The sequence below is a fragment of the Apostichopus japonicus genome, chromosome 9 (genome assembly GCF_037975245.1).
Source record: "Apostichopus japonicus isolate 1M-3 chromosome 9, ASM3797524v1, whole genome shotgun sequence".
Taxonomy (NCBI): domain Eukaryota; kingdom Metazoa; phylum Echinodermata; class Holothuroidea; order Aspidochirotida; family Stichopodidae; genus Apostichopus; species Apostichopus japonicus.
The window spans coordinates 20,699,088-20,718,183 of NC_092569.1; the positions used below are offsets into that span (position 1 = coordinate 20,699,088).

Sequence of the window (19,096 nt, forward strand, 5' to 3'; positions counted from 1 at the left end):
CGTTCGTGACTTAAAATACGCGTATTTCATGTGATAAAACATAATTTTCCCCGCTGTGAAGTAAATTGTTATGATTCAGGGTTATACCATGATACCATTTACCATACTTGAGACCATTTATATACTTTTACTAGAGAAAATACAAGTACTACTCATATAAAGGATAATTCGAAAAACATTTATTGTTGAGATTGCAATGCATTGAACTGATAGTCAGTTTGATTAAAAAATGGCAAGAGCCATTTCTGATCAAAGCGTAAGGTACAAGCTTACAATGTTTTCCCACCCTCTCCCTCTAACCCTTTTTTGTATAAAAGCATCCTCCGGCTTACCAAACTTTCTCAAAGAGCAGGGGCCACTACTCCCCTTCATTACCTTACTTATACTCCTTCTTCTCCCCTAGTACCTAAACGCAGTATGCCACCTACCTGTTTGCCTTTTCGTCCACGAATAATGTAGAACAGAAACATGACCTTTACTTGGATGACAATCGACAATATGGCACCAGACTGTAATTTTTTTTACATGTCTTCCTTTCAGAACTTCTAATAGTAAAGCAATACAAGCGTGCCACCAGTCAGTCAAAATTTATTACCCTCTTTGAACCTAAGACCAATGGGGTTACTTATACCAATCGTGCTTTTTCAGTTTCTGTCCCAAATTGTGGAATTCCCTCCCAAACCATTTAAAATGTATATTTAATAAATCACTTTTCGAATCGAAACTAAAAACCTACCTCTATGCTAAACATTTTTCAATTTGATTTGTAACTATATTTCATTGTTGCTTTATTATTTTTGCTTTTCTTTCTATTCATTTTTATATGTATGGCGCTTTTGACAACTATTTTGCTTATAACTAGCGCATCATAAATCTTAGTTATTATTATGTTCCAACTCGTAAGTTGCGGTCTTCTGGTAAACGGCGAAGACCTTGAAACTACTTTTATTGACGTTTGCAGGGTCGACATAAATCACAGCTGTTTAAAATTTAAAGATTATTTAGTTTTAAATTAAATTTCCTTGTGATATGCAAATCTAGAGATAGATTGTGTATTTGAAAACTTTATGTTACTATAACAAATCAAATAGTGTGAAGTTCATTAACTGCAAAAGGAATCGATGTAGTTACAGACTAAGAACGGTTGTTATTTGTTAGAAAATTACATATTTTTAATCATTTAAAAGCAAAACAAACTTTTAAAACGTTTAGTTTATGTGAAGACTTAACATTTGGAGAGAAAAGTTATGGTGTGAAACTGCTATACATATATTCTGAATATTGTAGCTATTAGTTCAATATATGTTACCCAGTTATGTCAGAATGAAGGTAAGAAAACTAAATGCTGGAAATTACATTAAACAAACTGTAAAAGACCTATGATACATATGTCTCTAACAGGGTTCTAACCAGTGACTAAGATTACTTCTCTTTCGTATCAAATATTAGTAGCGTTTGATATCTGGTCATGTATATGTTCGAATCATGCTTTAGTCAAAATGTATTTATCTTTTCACTTAAGAACATCATAAGTGGTCAAATGATATTGTATAATACATTATATCTTTGTAAACTTTCAAAAGCGTTCCCTTGCGTAGGTTTTAAGAAATTTTCAAGACGAAAGCAAGAAATATAAACGTTGACGAAACAGTTTCCATCGCTGACGATTTATTGCGTTACGAAAGCAACGTGGGCGATTTCTTATTTAGTAATTTTAAATCAGTGAACTTGAACAAAGCATTTACTGTCTCAGTTGAGAAAGGTCAAACCTTCCTTCCCTATGGTAACATCTTTGTAACTTTGCTAGATATGAGACAGTTGTTAAATCAATGCCTTTTATTTGCAAGTTCATGCGAATAGTTGTTTTTGTCAATAAAAATATATTATGAAAGGTGCCTCAGATATTAACTCATTCTAATTAGCATTTTGAAATGGGGTCTTATATGATAGGAAATGATAACAAGTAAAAGTAAAGTCTTTATTATCACACAGGACACTTTTCGCGATCGATTATACTGTTGCCTGCTGGTAAATATCATTTAAAATTTCTAAAACTGTCATGAGATCGTTGATTGATGTTGAATGACAATGAATGTATGCAAAAAGATCAATATAAATGAGAGCACATTCATGTTTTTTTCCTAGAGCTAGAAAAGAACAATCGATAAAGCATATTGTTCTATAAGCTTGGAAAATCAAGACGGCTGACAGCCTTCCTAGTCATATGAGTCTCTTCTAACGTATTTATGGCGGATTGCTTGACAGTATCTCCCATAAAATCTATCTTAATGTTAGTGTGCATTGATGATAAAATAAGCTATGACAAACACATTACAAAGTTCATGGCTAACGTAGTAAATGGTAAACAATGTATATTATATATGTATATTGTATAGATAGATTTTTTTCTCCCCAATCTTCAAATATATATATTAGTATGTTTTGTCATTTCCTTCTTTTCTAGAGCTAGCTCATTTCCTTAATGATTATAAAACATATATACAAACTAAAAAATATAACATGTATCTATGGTAGATGTTGAAGTCAAAATTAACTAAATTTAATATAATTTCTTACATCTGACTACTGACTCTTTTGCAACGCAATCGATAATTAAAATTCAATATTTACCTTCTCTTTATCCTTATCTTGTGATAGGAGGGTGTAGAAGCCTTGTCAACTACAATTTTGAATTATAATAATTATAATCTGCTGGTTTGGCAAAATTAAAGACGCAACCCACATTGTCACGATGAGGTGTTGTATAAACGAACCTTGAGTGATAAGCTTTTATTTACAATTCTTTATAAGCTTAGCTTGTAGTGCTTTCATTATATAACCTGATGATGCATGTTCTTTAAGGAAAATTGTCACGATCCTCTCCAATCCTCTTTCTGGCTTCTAGCGATTACTATTAGACATACATTGAGCAATATTTGTAAGGTCCATGGCGTAACGACTTCAAGGCAGATATGGTCGTTAACCTCTGTTAGTACAGCCTCATAAGGGCTTAATTTTCATATGCACTGCTACAACAGAACAGTTGTATTCGAGAGTATTTCTTTGAAACAAACATATTCCAGTATCCCAAGGGCCACCGTAGATTCCATTCAACATAATAGCATGACAACCATTGAACCACCAGCCGCCGGGATGGAATTCACTAATAGCACAATTTTGAATAACTAAGTCATTGTCCTGATCGTAGGTAGTAAATTTCATATCCCGATGGTAATCCATGTAGTCATAATCTGTTTGATATAAAAAGAGAGTTTTTATACTAAGCTTCTTTAAAAATTCATAGGAAGACTTTTTACAAACTTATCCATTTCTTTTTACAGTTATTGTTACAGGCTAACTGAAAAAAAAACACAGATATGTCATATACTTTTCGGATGCAGTCTAAATGCTTCCTGTAGCCTAGACAAGCATGAAACCTCAATTTAGCATTGTGTACCTTTCAATTTTAGTTGAAGTATCCCAAGAACTTCGTTAGCATTTGCATATTAGTAATTCCCCTTCGCACTCTTTCAAGTGTTTTAAGAGGTCTTGACAAATATGCTATGGCATTAAGAACAAACAACTATACATTTTACATTCAGTCAACAAAACCATACCAAATTGAACTTGTCAGAGGCAGGTGATATTCGCGGAAAAATACGTACCAAAGCTCCCTGTGTAACTTCCAAGCGTTATCTCGTATTTTGTTGCCTCGGAGCTAATTCTAAAAAGATTGTAATGAAGATATTCACTGGCATCATTGGTGGTGTTGAACCAAATTTCAATTCTGAGTTGATGATCTCTCTCAGCTGATATGACATGTATTTTCTCATTTCCAAGCCAGAAACTAGAATTGAGATCGCCAAATCCATCTCTGTAGGTTATCCAATCATTGAAAAATGACACAGAAGCATCAACTCGCTTCTGAAACAGCTGTATAAAAAATAACCGCTTGTTTTAGAACGATACACAAGTTGAATATGTACAGTTTAACTGAAGGTGACAAGAGTTGCCTCTGGAAGAGATCTCATCATTGCTGAAATGAGTTTATGCGACGACGAAAGAATTGGGAAGACTTCATGATAATTAAGAAAAAACAAGGTTTGCAGAAGTTACTCAAGTGACGAACGTTTGGTATCGCTGGTCGAAATTTGACCCAGAGCGTAATATAAAGGGACTTATGCCGTCATTTAGTGAAGAATTTTGTTTGTAAAATGAGCGGCTAGTAGTAGCTTTGGGAACAATCTAAGATGGTAGTTAAAGATCGAAATATAAGTGAATGTTAGATTAAGTGGAATATAATCAACATCAGCGTCTTGTTTGCATGATCACAGGGTAATAGCAACTCCGCGGTTTAATTAGTAAGAGGACAGGAACATAACAGCGTGCAGCCACGTACACTGAAAATGTCGTCCAGCAATAGTGTTACAGACGTATGGGATAATATTAATAATATAAAAGAAAAAGCATCTGCAAAGGAACATTTACGAGTTATGGGAAATGTGAAATGACAAGTGTCTTGGTTTCGTGAAGAAAACTTACCATCCAACCACCTTTGCAATAAACTTGGAAAGGTCCATGTGCCCAAGAAGGCGGATGTATCAAATAAATGCCTTCTTCGGTGGACAAACCATTATAAACATCCTGACAGTTTGTGATTACTTGACAAGTCGTACCATTTCCCCAGTAGCCCTCTTTACATTCGCAAGATGAACTTTGAACTTGTTTCTGGCATGTTGCATTATGACTGCAGGAGTATTCTTTACAGTGGAGAACATCATTTTCACATGTGCAACGTCTTGTGCAGTTTAAGTTAACATGCGATGATCCGTTCTGTGCAGAAATGTTAATAATTACAAGCAATGGGAAGATGAAGCTGTGCTGAAACGAGATTTTATTCAACGGCTGATATTGAATAATACGTCAGCGGAAAATGTAATTTCATATTAATTGTCTTTTTCAATCTAAATGTAATTGTAAAAATCTTTTCTGGTTTACCAAACGTTGGGACTGTCACACAAAACCATGAGAAAACAGAATTGTAATATAATTGCATGTCCTATATAAGGTAATGTTTCTGACCAACTTAAAGCTATCATGATAGTGAACTCCAAATGCAAATAAAATCAACCTTTTACACCAATAACGTTTAAAATGAATCTCCTTTTCTTATATCTATATCGCAAAAGGTTAAGGGGAACTTTTTCAACGCAATCTGTACAGCTACATGAACAAAACATGTGCTTGCTATTTTATTTGTTGGTAGTGATGATATATAAGCTCTCAAACACATCTTCGTAGTTAAGGAAGTCTTGACATATCAGGAAAAATCACAACTGTCGAGTTGTGTGAAAATACCGAAATGACTCCTGTGGGCGAGAGGTAACACCCGCATTCTTCCAACGGTATGCATGCTCCATCTCTGATTTGGAATCCATCTGGACATACGCACGTATAACCCGGTTCATCATTACAGCTCTTAAAACACCCATGGAGTCCTTCGGGATCATCGCACGTAGTTTGGCATGAACAGTTCATCCATATCATGTTGGAAGGACAGGATTCTGAAGTATCATGAAATGTTCAATTCGGCCGTTGCAACAAGTGCTCTTAACTATGAATACAACATCGTGACGGTTCTTTCAAATACTCATTTGGCCAAAGGTTTACAAAAATGAGAAATCCCTAGTTGATGTTTCTATATGCTATAGTTTCACCACTTGACTATGTATTGTCAGAGTGTTTCTAGCAAGTGTATTTTCAATCTAACCAAAGGTACTCTAACATATTGCGTAGAGTACGTATTGTGAGTGGTAGTTTGATTGGTGTGGCTATTTGAAATATTCTGATTGAAATATGAAACTAAGCTATCAAATATCTAGATACGTTATTGTAAATACCGTCTTATCGTTTACACTTCATGTAATAGAGATACGGTAGAAACGTTAAACACTCGGGCAGTAGACTATTCACATATATCATAATATTTCTTACAATTTTGTCTACAATTTTGAACTGTAGAAATGTAGGCTTAATAGCATAGAGTTTTATATTACCTGTTGTAGGTGTCCGTGTTGTTGATACTTCATTTCTACGTGTAGTTGCTATGGTCGATGACGGGTCAACGGTTGACATAAATAATTGCTTTTTATTCATAGATCGTGTTGTTTCATGTAAAATTCTCTCAGATAGCAAGTGACCTGTTGAGGACATCGATGTTGTTGAAAATTCCTTTTTGTTGATAGTTGTCATTTTATCGGTTGACTGAAGCAACATTGTTTCATCTGTGGAGTACATGTTTGTACTTTTTCATTGAATATGTTGTTGATCAAATGATAAATATCAAATTTTCTGATATTTCTAATAATCACAAATATAAAAGTTATAAGTGGACCTAAATATATTGTTGGTCCCGAGATAATTCAAAGCTAGACACATGAATGCGAACGTCAAATACTTAAATAGCAATGTTACAAGATTTTTTTTATTGATCCAAGCAACGTTACACCAACTACATATGATGTTTACGTCAACAAGGATATTATTCTGTTTTATCAATATAAATGGTTCAGATTGACTCAATCCTGATAAAAAAAATACACCATATGTTACATATACACCATATCTCTTTACCTGCTGTAGGCATCACTGTTGTTGACACCAAAGTCTCGAATCGCGTTGTCAATTCATTAGTTGACGGTGATATTCTCATCCCATCTGTTGAGTACACTGTAGTTGCTGATTGGTCACTCATATCCGTTCCCAATGTACTAATTGTATCTATAAACGAAACAGCGAAGGTGAGCTTTACAGTATGCATTGAAGTTCCGTTTTTTTTTTTATAATATATGCAAAACACATTACTTGATTTGTCTCAATGAACTTTACATAATATGATAGAAGAATCGGAACTAACTAACATTATTGTGCTAATCCATATAATCAGCTGTATTACTTTTTTATCCAGTAAACTAATTGTGACTTCTCTCATCTGTAAACGAAATGTTCAGTGTAAGCTGTTGTTCAATCGTTTTCAATATATGTTAACTCTTTAACATATGTAAACTAAGATAAATCTACATCAACTTTAACATGTTGGAAAAAAAATGTAAACAGACTAAAGAACTAATATTGTCCTTTGCTAGTTGCTAAGACGAACATTTAAAATGCATCAGCATTTGAAAGGTGCATGTGAACATGTGAAGTTTCAAACGAAACATTTATTGTATATTAAATTGGTTAAAATTCTTACACCTAAATATTACAATACTAGACAAAATATATGAAGAGAAGGGAATTACAAGTAAGCATCACGTTACCTGTTGGGACCACCGATGATTTTTGAACTTCATTTTTGCTGGTGGTTGTCATTTTATTGGTTGACCGAAGCAATGTTGTTTCATCTATTGAGTACATGGTTGTGAATAGTAATTCACTCGGTGTTGTTGCTAGTTTGTTTGGCAAATCATATATTGAATTAATGACAAAATATCACATTTTTTAAATATTGTAAAGAATTACATAAAGTTTTAATTGATCACGTAATATATTTTTAATCTCGAAATAAGTCAAAACTATACACGAATGGGCGTTATCATGCGTTTGTAAAATATGTAAATAAGAATATTAACACACGACGTTACTTATTTTGTATAAGTCCAAGTAACGGTAGACCAACTACTTCTTGACAACATAATAAAGATGAGTATCATCTGTTTTATGTGGGATTCAGATACTGAGAAACGACATCATATGTTATCACGTTACCTGTTTTAGGCATCACTGTTGTCATTTCATCAGCTGACGGTGATATTCTCATCCCATCTGTTGAGTACACTGTAGTTGCTGATTGGTCACTCATATCCGTTCCCAATGTACTTATTGTTTCTATAAACGAAACATCAAAGATGTGCGGTAATAATATGCACTGAGGTTCTTTGTTCTTTATCTCAGGTGTATTTAGATTCAAAATACATTACTTCATCTATCTGAATGTACCCTACATAATCTGATAGAAAAATTAGAAAAAAAAACTCAAATGACATTATTGTTTTAAAGCATTTAATCGGTATTGCGTTGGAATCTATTAACCGAATTTTATAACAGAATTTACCTCGTTGGTCTTGTTCACCACCTGCGTTCTTCATCATTAAATCTTCAAATTCGCAAAGACCTGAGAAAAGAAAATGAAAGTGAGTTATCAAGTAGCGATGAAACTGAAAGTTTGCAAAGATCAGATATAGATAAAATTGAAAAGCAGTGTATACCGATAACAAATACAAGCATATAGCCTAATGGTGTTAATGATCATATAGTAACAAATTAATGTCAATGGTATCACATCGGGCTTTCGTCCAAAAAATTAAAAAGTAAAAGTAAAGAGAGGTTGTATTATTCTTTCTTGCGTTAAAATTGTGATATTGCTATCTTTGTGACTGATGGTGTTGTGGTCGTCTGTGTTCATTTCTCCATTTAACACGTTTTATTGCTAAATTAATGTCCTCTAGAATAATACTGACGATTGGTAATATCGATTTTTTACAGTATTTTAGAATAAGATATCATTTTGGTAGTAGACTGTCATGCGTCGGTTGGAATTTAAAAAAAGTTCGTGTATTCCGATATTACACTATCAGGGCCTATTAGATTATATTAACCATGTCTTTCTCGCCACTCTCATATGAACATTTACTGAAAGAGAATACAATATGGTTGAATAATATGTGGGTTCAAAATATCCCACGACCTTATCAAAATTATCTTAATTTGGGAATAAGAATCGCTATGACCTTTGACATGATGAACTTATAGTCACTGTGATTACGCAAGTGCCATTTATTATGAGGAAGTTTCGCCGTGTTTAGCAATGGCATAACACATGAATTATTCATTAATTGCACTGCAATTAATACTATCTTAACCTTAAGTAATTAGATTGTACTAAAATGATAATTTCGTTTTGTTACTTACCCATCGCTATCACGAAATCGATGTTCTGCCTAATCAGTAATCCAGCAAGAAAGATGTAGGTCCATTTAACAAGGCAATTAGCCATCTTCGAGTTGAAATAAATGTTCAGTACTCTTACAAGCTCAAACCAATAGTATTCTAACCAGATGAGCTAGATCGTATCTAAAGTCGCAAACAGTTACCAGATAGAACTGTCTATTACAAATTTTATGCCAACCTCATTCGGTAATAAATATGAAATAAATATGTAATTAAAGCAATAAATGTTTACTCCGCCGAATTCGATATTACAGCCTGCTGTTTTGCCATTTTAAGCACAAACAGGTTTATTAGTGACACTATATTGTAAGGAAAAAAATTGTGCCACAGGAAATTTGTCAATTAGGTAGAGAATAAATATTCATTTAGGTTAAATTTCACATCTTTGTTCAAGAAAAGAGGGTAGTTTATGTCATTAAAGAAATTCGATACACTTTTGAAAATACAAAGCGCATATGAATTTAACAGGTAACATTACTTGGTAATGTTATTTGAAGCTTTAACGATTCATAATTTGGAACAATTGTTGAGTATGTCTAGTAAATATACATGTTACTGCTTCCTCTGAAATCTTCTTCCAATGAAGTTGGGAAAATTGCTTTTTAATAAACTTTGCCCAAAAAACATTTCTTTCAATGTTAAATATCACATATAGTGCATGGCCATTGACGTCACACTAGCCCCGCCCCAAAAAAAAAAACGGTGAATATTATATTGGGAACATAATTATTAGATCCAGGGCATGTCGTGGCAGCATTAATTGCTTTATATCATTGAGTTGCAGTTGATCAATATAATTGCCCAAGAAAAACTGAGCGTACCTCTCAGTGATTCAGCTATCGACCGCTACTGTCGGAAAATCCCACGACAAGGTTGCTCTTCTCGTTAAACTTATTGCATACCAAAGCAGCCCTTAATTGTGAATGCCAGACGTAAGCTAAAGTCTACGTGATTGTAATTTCTGACAACCTGGCCCATCAAAACTAATCTCTGCTGAACAAAACTCAAAAGTTACGGGAAGTATATCGATGTTGACCTTGGGTCGGCAGGATCATTGCCATGATAAAGTCTGCAGATGATCACCAGTCTAAAGTTGTTGTTTCTGGTACTCGTGACTTAGCTGTGAGGTGTTATTATTAATACTTTTTAACGCCATGACTAAGTCAGAATTATCAAATTCCATTTTTTTAATTGTTATAATCGTTCTTTTTATATTGGAAAATGTACTTACGTTATTGCTGTGTTAGTTCATGCAATCAGCTACACATTCTTCTGGCAACAAATTGTTTATCATTTTGTCTATACCAGTTTTACGGACGTAACTAATAATATTGATGGACTAGCCACACTAGTAATGACTTAACTGCAAATGAATTTGTCAATGTCTTTCCTGTAAATGAGAATTGTGAGCCTTCTATTCTTCATATAAATGCACGCAGTCTTTACAAAAAATATTGACTCAATTAACAATATGCTGAAGCACTTTGGGAGTTCACCTAATTTGTTTGCAATATGAGAAAGTTTGATCAATAGCACAACATTATACGAATTGTATATTATTGATGGATATAACTTTGTTCATAACGTTATGATTGATAGAAAGGAGAGGGGCGTGGCTATTTACGTTAAAAGTAATATTAGTTTTGTAAACAGGGATGAACTCAGTACGCACCTCAATAATGACTCTGATCATATTTTCATTGAGGTATCATCGTACGTTATAAGGACAGAATAAAAAATAAAAAAAAGTTCATCTCAAAGTGTCGCCCTAGTAACAGGTCTCCAAACCGTGATATAAGATGAAATAGGTTCACACGACCGTTTGCGTCCAGTTGTGTGATGATCGCCGCACAGGCGTGAAACTCGGGTAACAACATGCTTTTAATTATCGTATAGGTATACTATATTACGTACTTGTACATCGAGCACCTTTGCAGCAGGAATTCAACACCTGAATATATATATATATATATATATATATATATATATATATAGGAATTCAACACCTGAATCTGTGTTATATATATATATATATATATATATATATATATATATATATATATATATATATATATATATATATATATATATATATATATATATTCCTGCAATGTTCGGAGGCAGGGTATCGTTTTTGTTGTTGATATTACTAAAACGTAAGCGACACCGAGAGACTGTTTCACCTACATAATTGCCCTTTTCACAAAGAACGTCGCAATATATTATGTAAATGGCATTGCTAGTATCACAAGAGAAGGAAGAGGGTCTTAGACCATTGTCAACATTGGGAATTTCAAACACAATACCCGGGGTAACACGGGGGTAAATCTGACACCCAGGTTTTCCGCTACGGAAATTACCGGTGGAGGTGGAAACTCAGGTAAGAAAGTTTGGAGGAAGTGAATTGAAATCTGAGGTTGGGGGGCTGACGAAAAGCTAGCATGGGGTTTACCTTAAAGGATTTCCTACAGACTAATCGTCTATGAATGACGCAAACCCTGTTTGATAGAGCTCATAAAGGATATGATGAGCAGTTTATTATTTCTTTTCGCTTATCTTGAAACGTCCATATCATTGCTTTCAGCCGTGTCTTAATCTTTTTTGACAAATCTAAAACATGTTACATTAAAAGGAGGATATTTCAATATATTATGATGTTACAGATCGTAAATCTCTACACACGTGTACAATACCTAAGGTGCTCCAAACAAAATTTCTTATGGATGTATGCATGCTCCATCTCTGATTAAGAATCCATCTGGATAAACACACAAACAATTTGTTTCATCATCACACCTCTTAAAACAAACATTGAGTCCGTCGAGATTATCGCACGTAGTTTGGCATGAACAGTTCATCCTATCATATTGGTTGGACAGGATTCTGAGGTGTAATGAAATGTAGTTGACAGTCGAAACAATTGTTCTTAAGCATGGATTCAACAACGTGCAGTTTCTTTCAAATGCTCACCTAGCAACATGTTTAAACAAGAGCATCAATGACGCAGTATCTCAATACTGGAAGTTCTAATTTCGATACCTAGTTTCATATGTTTGCTCTGACTCTACAATTATCAATATCAATCATGGTACAACAAAAACAGAACTTGCATTTACGCTACTTTGTCACGAAAAGTCTCTGCAGGTTACACTTTATCCTGCGAGTGTTGCCTTTAGCGCCCATTGCCTGTTTGTCGAGAGAACGGCGTTGCAAGGTTTAGTAAAGTCATAGAATATTTAAGAACTTGATTTTTATGTGGTACCCTTCATCTTGGGTCAGTTTCTGTTGGACTTTTTGGTCATATAGTTTATGATGTATCAGGTTCCTAGACATCAATCAGCTTATCTTCGTGATGAATTGAAAAGTATTTATGGATACGTGAAATGTACATCTTATGTAGGAACTTCTTGTTAATTTTTCTTCACACTGGTGAATATGAATGTACGATTTAGTGCAAAAGAATATAACAGGAATGTGTTTTTTTCAAGGTTAATCAAAGTTTATTGAATCAAGGCAATGAATGAAATGGCGTGAAAAGTACTGAATTAAATTAAGAAGTCCAAAAAGTTACTATATCCCAAGTGCCCACATAGGAGAATTCAACCTGCAGATGCAGAAAGAGTCCTGAAAATGAAAGAAAACAAAAATAAATGTTAACAGAACGTTGGATAATAGGAGACAATATACAAAGTCACATGACGAATGACTTCACATTGCTTTTAAATGAACAAGCCCATATTACATAACACGTTGTAGAGGAACTTGTAAATGCATTTTCTCTCTGAAAATGTCAGAAACATACAGCATTACAGGGTGAAGAACTTCGAAACAAAGTGAAATATGCACATGCACAACCAAAAACCAACCAAACACTGTACGAAAATTCAGTGCACACTTATCTATTGGGCAAAGTAGAGAACCAATGTTCACTTGTCATTGACTCGACCAACCTGTAATGTAGCCTACAGTGACTTAATCCAGAATTAGCAGGTGGGCCTATGTATCTGGGTACACCGGATAACATCACACAAGCGTAAAACTATACTAAGAACTAACCAGAGCCAACCAAGGAAGTACTAGGGTTGGGCGATATTTGCTTTTTAACGTCACGATAAATAGTTAAAAATTTATCGCGATATTGCGCGATATTGCGCGATATTATCGCTATCATGGCTGCTCTTAGTCGAGACACGTCTGTTCAGCTTCACTTAGATTCCAGTGAAGGAAAGTCAATTCTATTTAAACTGTTGAAGGAGAAATTCATCGATCCAGGAGAGCATCTTACGGCGGTTCAGGAACTACCAGGTAGATTATGGGATGTAACCTTCAAAACCGTAGATTTGAAGAAGAAGTTTTGGCCTGCTCTGTCCAGCGCAGATTGCTGCACCGCGACTACGTACACTGGTTGCACGACGCTTGTTACTGTGTTACATGTACCGTATGAATTGGGGGACAACGTTGTGAGGTACGTTCTAGGCCGATACTGTAAAGTAGTAAGAGGTCGTTTCCTCACACTCGCCGACTACCCACAGGTGTTTAATGGGATTAGACGTTACCAGGTGGAAATAACAAAGGATATCCCCTCATCATTAAGACTCGGTGGAAGGAACTGCTGGGTTAGATACAGAGGCCAGCCAAGAACCTGCTTGAAATGCGGAGTAAATGGTCACGAAGCAAAGAACTGCGACCAGATCAAATGTTACAACTGCCATGAATTTGGACATGCAGCGAAAGATTGTACTACAGAAGTCAAATGCACGGTATATGAAAAGTCGGGGCACACCTCTCGTACCTGCCAAATTTCATTTGCAAATAAGATCAGCCCTACCGCCAGAGCTTGGGTTAAGGGCCCTGCTGTCCTGCAACAAGAAGCAGAAACAGCCGAAAAAAGTGATGAGATAACGGCAAAAGGATCTGATGGTGACACCAATGCCGACGTAACAGAATCTATGTCATCAGCCTCAAGTTATTGGGCCACCCCCCAAGCTGAACCCCTCGACACCAATGTTAATATGGACGATGATCATGGTATGACCCAGGACCCACAAAACACAGAGGAGAGTCTACCCATCACAGAAAGTCAGACGAATCTGTTCGAGAACGCAGAGGTAATAGAATCTATGTCATCAGCCTCAAGTAATTGGGCCACCCCCAAGCTGAACCCCTCGAAGAATCCAACAGTGGAAGAATAAAATGTCAACCACCACCGAGAATATCGTCACAAGAGGACAGTGTTGAAGCTAACTCTTCCCGTCCCAGCTCAAGAACAAAGAGAAAAAGTGCTTCTCAACCTGAGTCAGTCAAGAGATTGGAGAGATCAAGGTCAAGCCTTCGCTTCCCCGCCGAGGACCCATGCGACAGTGTAAAGATGACTCAAATTTTCTTAAAGGATGAGCCATGGCACTCGTGTTATGCGAAGCGGTGCCAGGAAAAATTTTCCAGGTATGATTTATTGATAGAACACGCGTCCAAAACCCACCCTAAGCTGAAACCTGCAAAGTATCCCTGTGCCTTAAAGTCATGTAAGTTCACGTGTGAGTCCCCCCCGGGATTGGATCACGCACATGGCTGACGAGCACCCACAATTTGCGAGTCAAAAGGAGACAGAATTTTTCGACGGTTTTTTTTTAAAGAATGCCTGAACAAATCAAAGATTTGCACTCATCTTGTTCAGTTTTAGCGTACCTCATTAACAACGACTACTTTTGCTTCACTCAACGTAAATAGACTACGGGACAACCAGAAATGTTCACAGATTCCACAACGGACCAAGATTTTTAAATTTAATATCATACTGTACACGTCGTGTATATTTTATGTAGTGCTGTATAATTCATATAGTACTCAACCTGGTGTTTTTAAACATCAAGGCTGTGCTTTCTATAACAGCGCTTTATGGGTCTTTAACATCACTTATAATCTTACTGATTGTTGTAGGGCTGTATATGTGCTGTATATGTCATGTAGGGCTGATCCTAAGGTTTTCAAGCGCCATTGTTGTTCTTCCCATAACAGTACTTTACGGGTATTTAACGCCAATTATAATCTTATTGATTGTTGTAGGGATGTTCATCCCACCACCCCTGGTCACAATTGGCTTCGTGCCAGCAAAGGCCAACGTCCTAGAATTGATGGGATCTATTCCCCGAAAGAATTTGTTGTTAACAAAGCGACTACGTCGCCCATCCCTTATTCTGACCATAGACCTGTCCAGGACAATATGGAAGAATTACGGGCGTACTATAAGCTATGGTCTACTCCGAATACTGATTTTAATGCATTAGGTGATTGGTGGGAGAGTGTTAAAACCAGAACTAAAATGCTTGCTTGCCGTTTGACTTGGTACTCGCATTGCTCGTCAGAAAAGAAAACAGCTCACAGAGCTCCAAACTCTTTGTTTAATTTCAAATTGCCATGGCATTACCCGCTGATAACATAAACATTGAACGGAGTAATCTAGATGTCAACCATCTGGTACATACTCCATGTAAATACTTTGATATTGATTCTTTTAACAAGTTATGTCTAGCAAAAAAAAACCGGTTTCACGATTTTCCATCATAATAGCCGAAGTCTTATCAAAAATTTCAACGGCATAACAACTTTTATCTCATTATTAAGTAACGACTTTTTCCATTATTGGTTTCACAGAAACGTGGTTCAATAATCGTAGTTCCCCCCTTACTCAATTAAATAACTATACTCTAGTAGAAAATCACCGTGACGAGAGAAGGGGTGGCGGGGTCTGCTTGTTTGTTAATAATAAGATATGTTTTAAGGAGCGGCTAGATCTCTCCATTTTTAATGAGGGTATTGAATCTATATTTATAGAAGTAACTGAAACGCATACTAAGAAGAAAATGATTATTGGTTGTATTTATAGACCACCCAGCGGTTCAATTGACGATTTCAATTTCAATGTACAACATGTATCTAATATAATAAGTCATCACAATTATGATTCATATATAATGGGAGATTTTAATATTGATTTATCTGATGTAAACAAATCAACAGGTTTTCTTAACTTATTGTACTCTACCGGATTCAATCCCACAATTACTAAACCCACTCGTATCACTGCTACCTCAGCAACTACACTTGATAATATTGTAACAAATGTCGAATCCACAACCATACCAGGAATTCTTGTAACCGATATAAGTGATCATTTTCCAATATTCCTTTTGATTCCTACCAAGAATAACAGACCAATGAACTTCATGTACAGGCAAAATTATAAACCAGATAACATCAGGCGTTTTAACTATGAAATTGAAAACAAAAACTGGAACGATGTTTTAAGCCAAACTGATGTTAATGCTGCTTACAACACTTTCTTTGAATCCTTTAATTTTACCTATAATAAATGTTTTCCAATATGTTATGTAGGCAAAAGGAAACGACGTAAAAAGAAACATCCATGGATTACAACTGGAATGTTGACATCTACCAAAAGAAAGAACAAGCTCTTTAAAAGTTATTTAACAGCACCTACTGATGTTAACAAGGCTACGTATAAGCATTATCGCAATAAGCTTAACCATATTATTAGATTTTCTAAAAGATTGTATTTCTATGATAAATTCAAAAATAATAGAAATAATATAAGTGTAACTTGGAATACAATTAACGAAGCTCTAAACACCAACCAAAAAAGAGGTGGATATCCTGCTGCTTTTAAAACTCGTGATTAAGAAATCAGCAACGAGAATGACATTGCCAGCTACTTTAACAAATATTTTGTAAACATTGGACCCTCACTTGCAAGAAATATTACAAATAAAGGTAGTACAAAATATCTTATTCATAATAATAACAGAAACAGTCAATCTATGTTCATTAATCCTGTCAGTGAAGAAGAACTTTCAATAGTTGCTATTTCCAGCCTGAAACCAAAAAAAGCAGCGGGATATGACGATTTTAAACCAGATATAATAAGAAATGTTATTCACTTTATCGTCAAATCATTGACTTATATTTGTAATTTCTCTTTTACTTCTGGTACATTTCCAGATAAACTAAAGATTGCTAAGGTATACCAATTTTTAAAAAAGGTGACCAAGATGTATATGAAAATTACCGTCCTATTTCCTTATTATCATGTTTTTCAAAAATTATTGAAAGGCTTATGTACAATCGTATCTTTAAGTTTCTAACCAAGTTTAATATCCTGTGCAATGATCAATATGGCTTCCGCCCAAAGCATTCTACAGAACTTGCTTTGGCAAATGCTATTGAAAAAGTATGTACTAGTCTTGATAATACCAAAATATGTATTGGAGTGTTCCTTGATCTCTCCAAGGCATTTGATACTATTGACCATACAATTTTGCTAATAAATTATCTTTGTATGGTGTAAGGGGAACAACCCTTGACTGGTTGAGCAGCTATTTATCCAATAGACATCAGTATACTTCATATAAAAACTCTAAATCCGAACACGCTGTAACCCGTTGTGGTGTTCCACAGGGCTCAATATTAGGACCACTGTTGTTCATAATATATGTCAATGACATTTGCCAGGTGTCAAAAATTGCCAAGACTATTTTGTTTGCTGATGATACCAATATTTTCTTCGAGTTCGAAAACGTACATAGAATACATGATACTGTCTCTACTGAATTAACTAAATTTACTAACTGGTTTGCTGCTAATAAGTTATCACTTAATGCAGACAAAACAAACTATATAGTATTTAATGGAAGAAGAACGCTTAACTGGAATAATGACATAATAATGGACGGTAAAGTAATTAAACAAGTATCCACTACTAAATTTCTAGGGGTTAATATTGATAGTAAACTTTCATGGAGTGACCATATTACAAAAGTTTGCACCAGCGTTGCAAGAGGTGCAGGAATTTTAGCAAAGCTAAAACATTTCCTCCCCCAGAATATACTCAGAATGCTTTATCAAACTTTAATAGCACCACATCTGTATTACTGCTTGATTATCAGGTCTGGTACAAGTGTTTCTCATTTAAGTCACCTTAAAATACTTCAAAAGAGTGCAATACGTCATATATCTCACGCAGCACCGCGTGAACATACAAGCCCCCTCTTTAAGAAACTCAATTTATTGAAATTAGATGACATTATAAAAGTTAATATTGCAACTTTTACATACAAGGCTTGGAAAGAATCATTACCAATCAGTTTTCGAAATTTTATAAATAGGAACACAGATTTCCATAATCATAATACCAGAACGGCTAGCAACGCACATTATAAATCATATAAAACACGCACTGGTATGTTATGCCTCAGAAACCGTGCAACCAAAATTTGGAATTCACTGTCAATAACTTTAAAAACTAAGAACACTAGCTCCACATTTAGTAAATGTCTTACTCAAGAAATTATCATGTCTTATTAATTTCGATTTAGCTGCATAGTCGCATAGCAGCATATTCACATATTGAAGCATATACGTATTGTTCTTAACATTATTTTCACTATTTTCTATCTTTTCTTCATGGGAGTCTTCTGTTTTGTTAAGCCAGCATAGGCTTTTCAGAAGACTTCCATTCACATTGTAATATTTATGTGAAAAAACAAATAAATGAATGAATGAATATTTCGATAATTACGATAATTTTTCCTTGAGCACTGTTTTTAGTGTGTTCTCGAACACAAAAAACAACTGCCGATTTCTCACTGGTGTTTTCGCGCAGCGAACACACGAACCCCTGTTGCGTGCGAGCATAATGGTGTGGGGTCCAGGGGCCCGCCTCAGGGCCCCGGTGGGGTCAAGGGGTGGAACCCCTTGTGGGGGACCAGGGGGCGTGGGCCCCCGGAAAATTTAGTATATTTGCGTGTCTGGCGATAAAAATTCGCAGTTGAGGATTCAAGATACTGACAATTTTTTTAATTTAGATTGTCACGAAACTGATGAAAATTTTAAAATGACAAGTTGTAGTAGCTATATTATGTGATAAAATGAAAAGAGATTTAATCTGTCTTACAAACTTTAAATAGTTTAACTTACAAAATTGTCGATATTATGAAACAAACTACGTTCGGCAAAGCCCCGTTTGTAGACTGCCTAACAATGAACAGCGTGCATTATACGTACATCAGTTTAC

The 19,096-nt window shown here is 35.2% G+C and overlaps 1 protein-coding gene across 3 annotated transcripts; it reads right to left on the reverse strand.

Moving 5' to 3' along the window:
* Positions 1 to 1,670: 1,670 nt before the first annotated feature.
* LOC139973936 (uncharacterized) lies at positions 1,671 to 9,280 on the reverse strand. Of its 3 annotated transcripts, none has more exons than XM_071980828.1 (10): positions 8,971 to 9,280; positions 8,114 to 8,173; positions 7,768 to 7,887; positions 7,320 to 7,403; positions 6,634 to 6,780; positions 6,057 to 6,284; positions 5,359 to 5,564; positions 4,543 to 4,833; positions 3,666 to 3,933; positions 1,671 to 3,251 (listed from the first exon to the last, which is right to left on the reverse strand). In XM_071980828.1, exons 1-10 carry the CDS (start codon positions 9,053 to 9,055, stop codon positions 3,001 to 3,003), a joined length of 1,740 nt encoding a protein of 579 aa, XP_071836929.1. In that variant the 5' UTR covers positions 9,056 to 9,280; the 3' UTR covers positions 1,671 to 3,000. The 3 variants fall into 3 exon arrangements, with proteins under 3 accessions (XP_071836929.1, XP_071836928.1, XP_071836930.1); XM_071980827.1 differs by having other exon boundaries at positions 7,320 to 7,448; XM_071980829.1 differs by lacking the exon at positions 7,320 to 7,403.
* Between the last annotated feature and the right edge of the window lie 9,816 nt (positions 9,281 to 19,096).

Excerpts from the sequence above, each read along its gene's own strand:
- LOC139973936 (XM_071980827.1), bottom strand. The coding sequence starts at position 9,055 with ATGGCTAATTGCCTTGTTAAATGGACCTACATCTTTCTTGCTGGATTA. Across the intron at positions 7,888-8,113 it reads TGGTGAACAAGACCAACGAG|AAACAATAAGTACATTGGGA; the intron begins GTAAATTCTGTT and ends TTTCGTTTATAG. Across the intron at positions 3,252-3,665 it reads AAGTTACACAGGGAGCTTTG|ATTATGACTACATGGATTAC; the intron begins GTACGTATTTTT and ends TATATCAAACAG.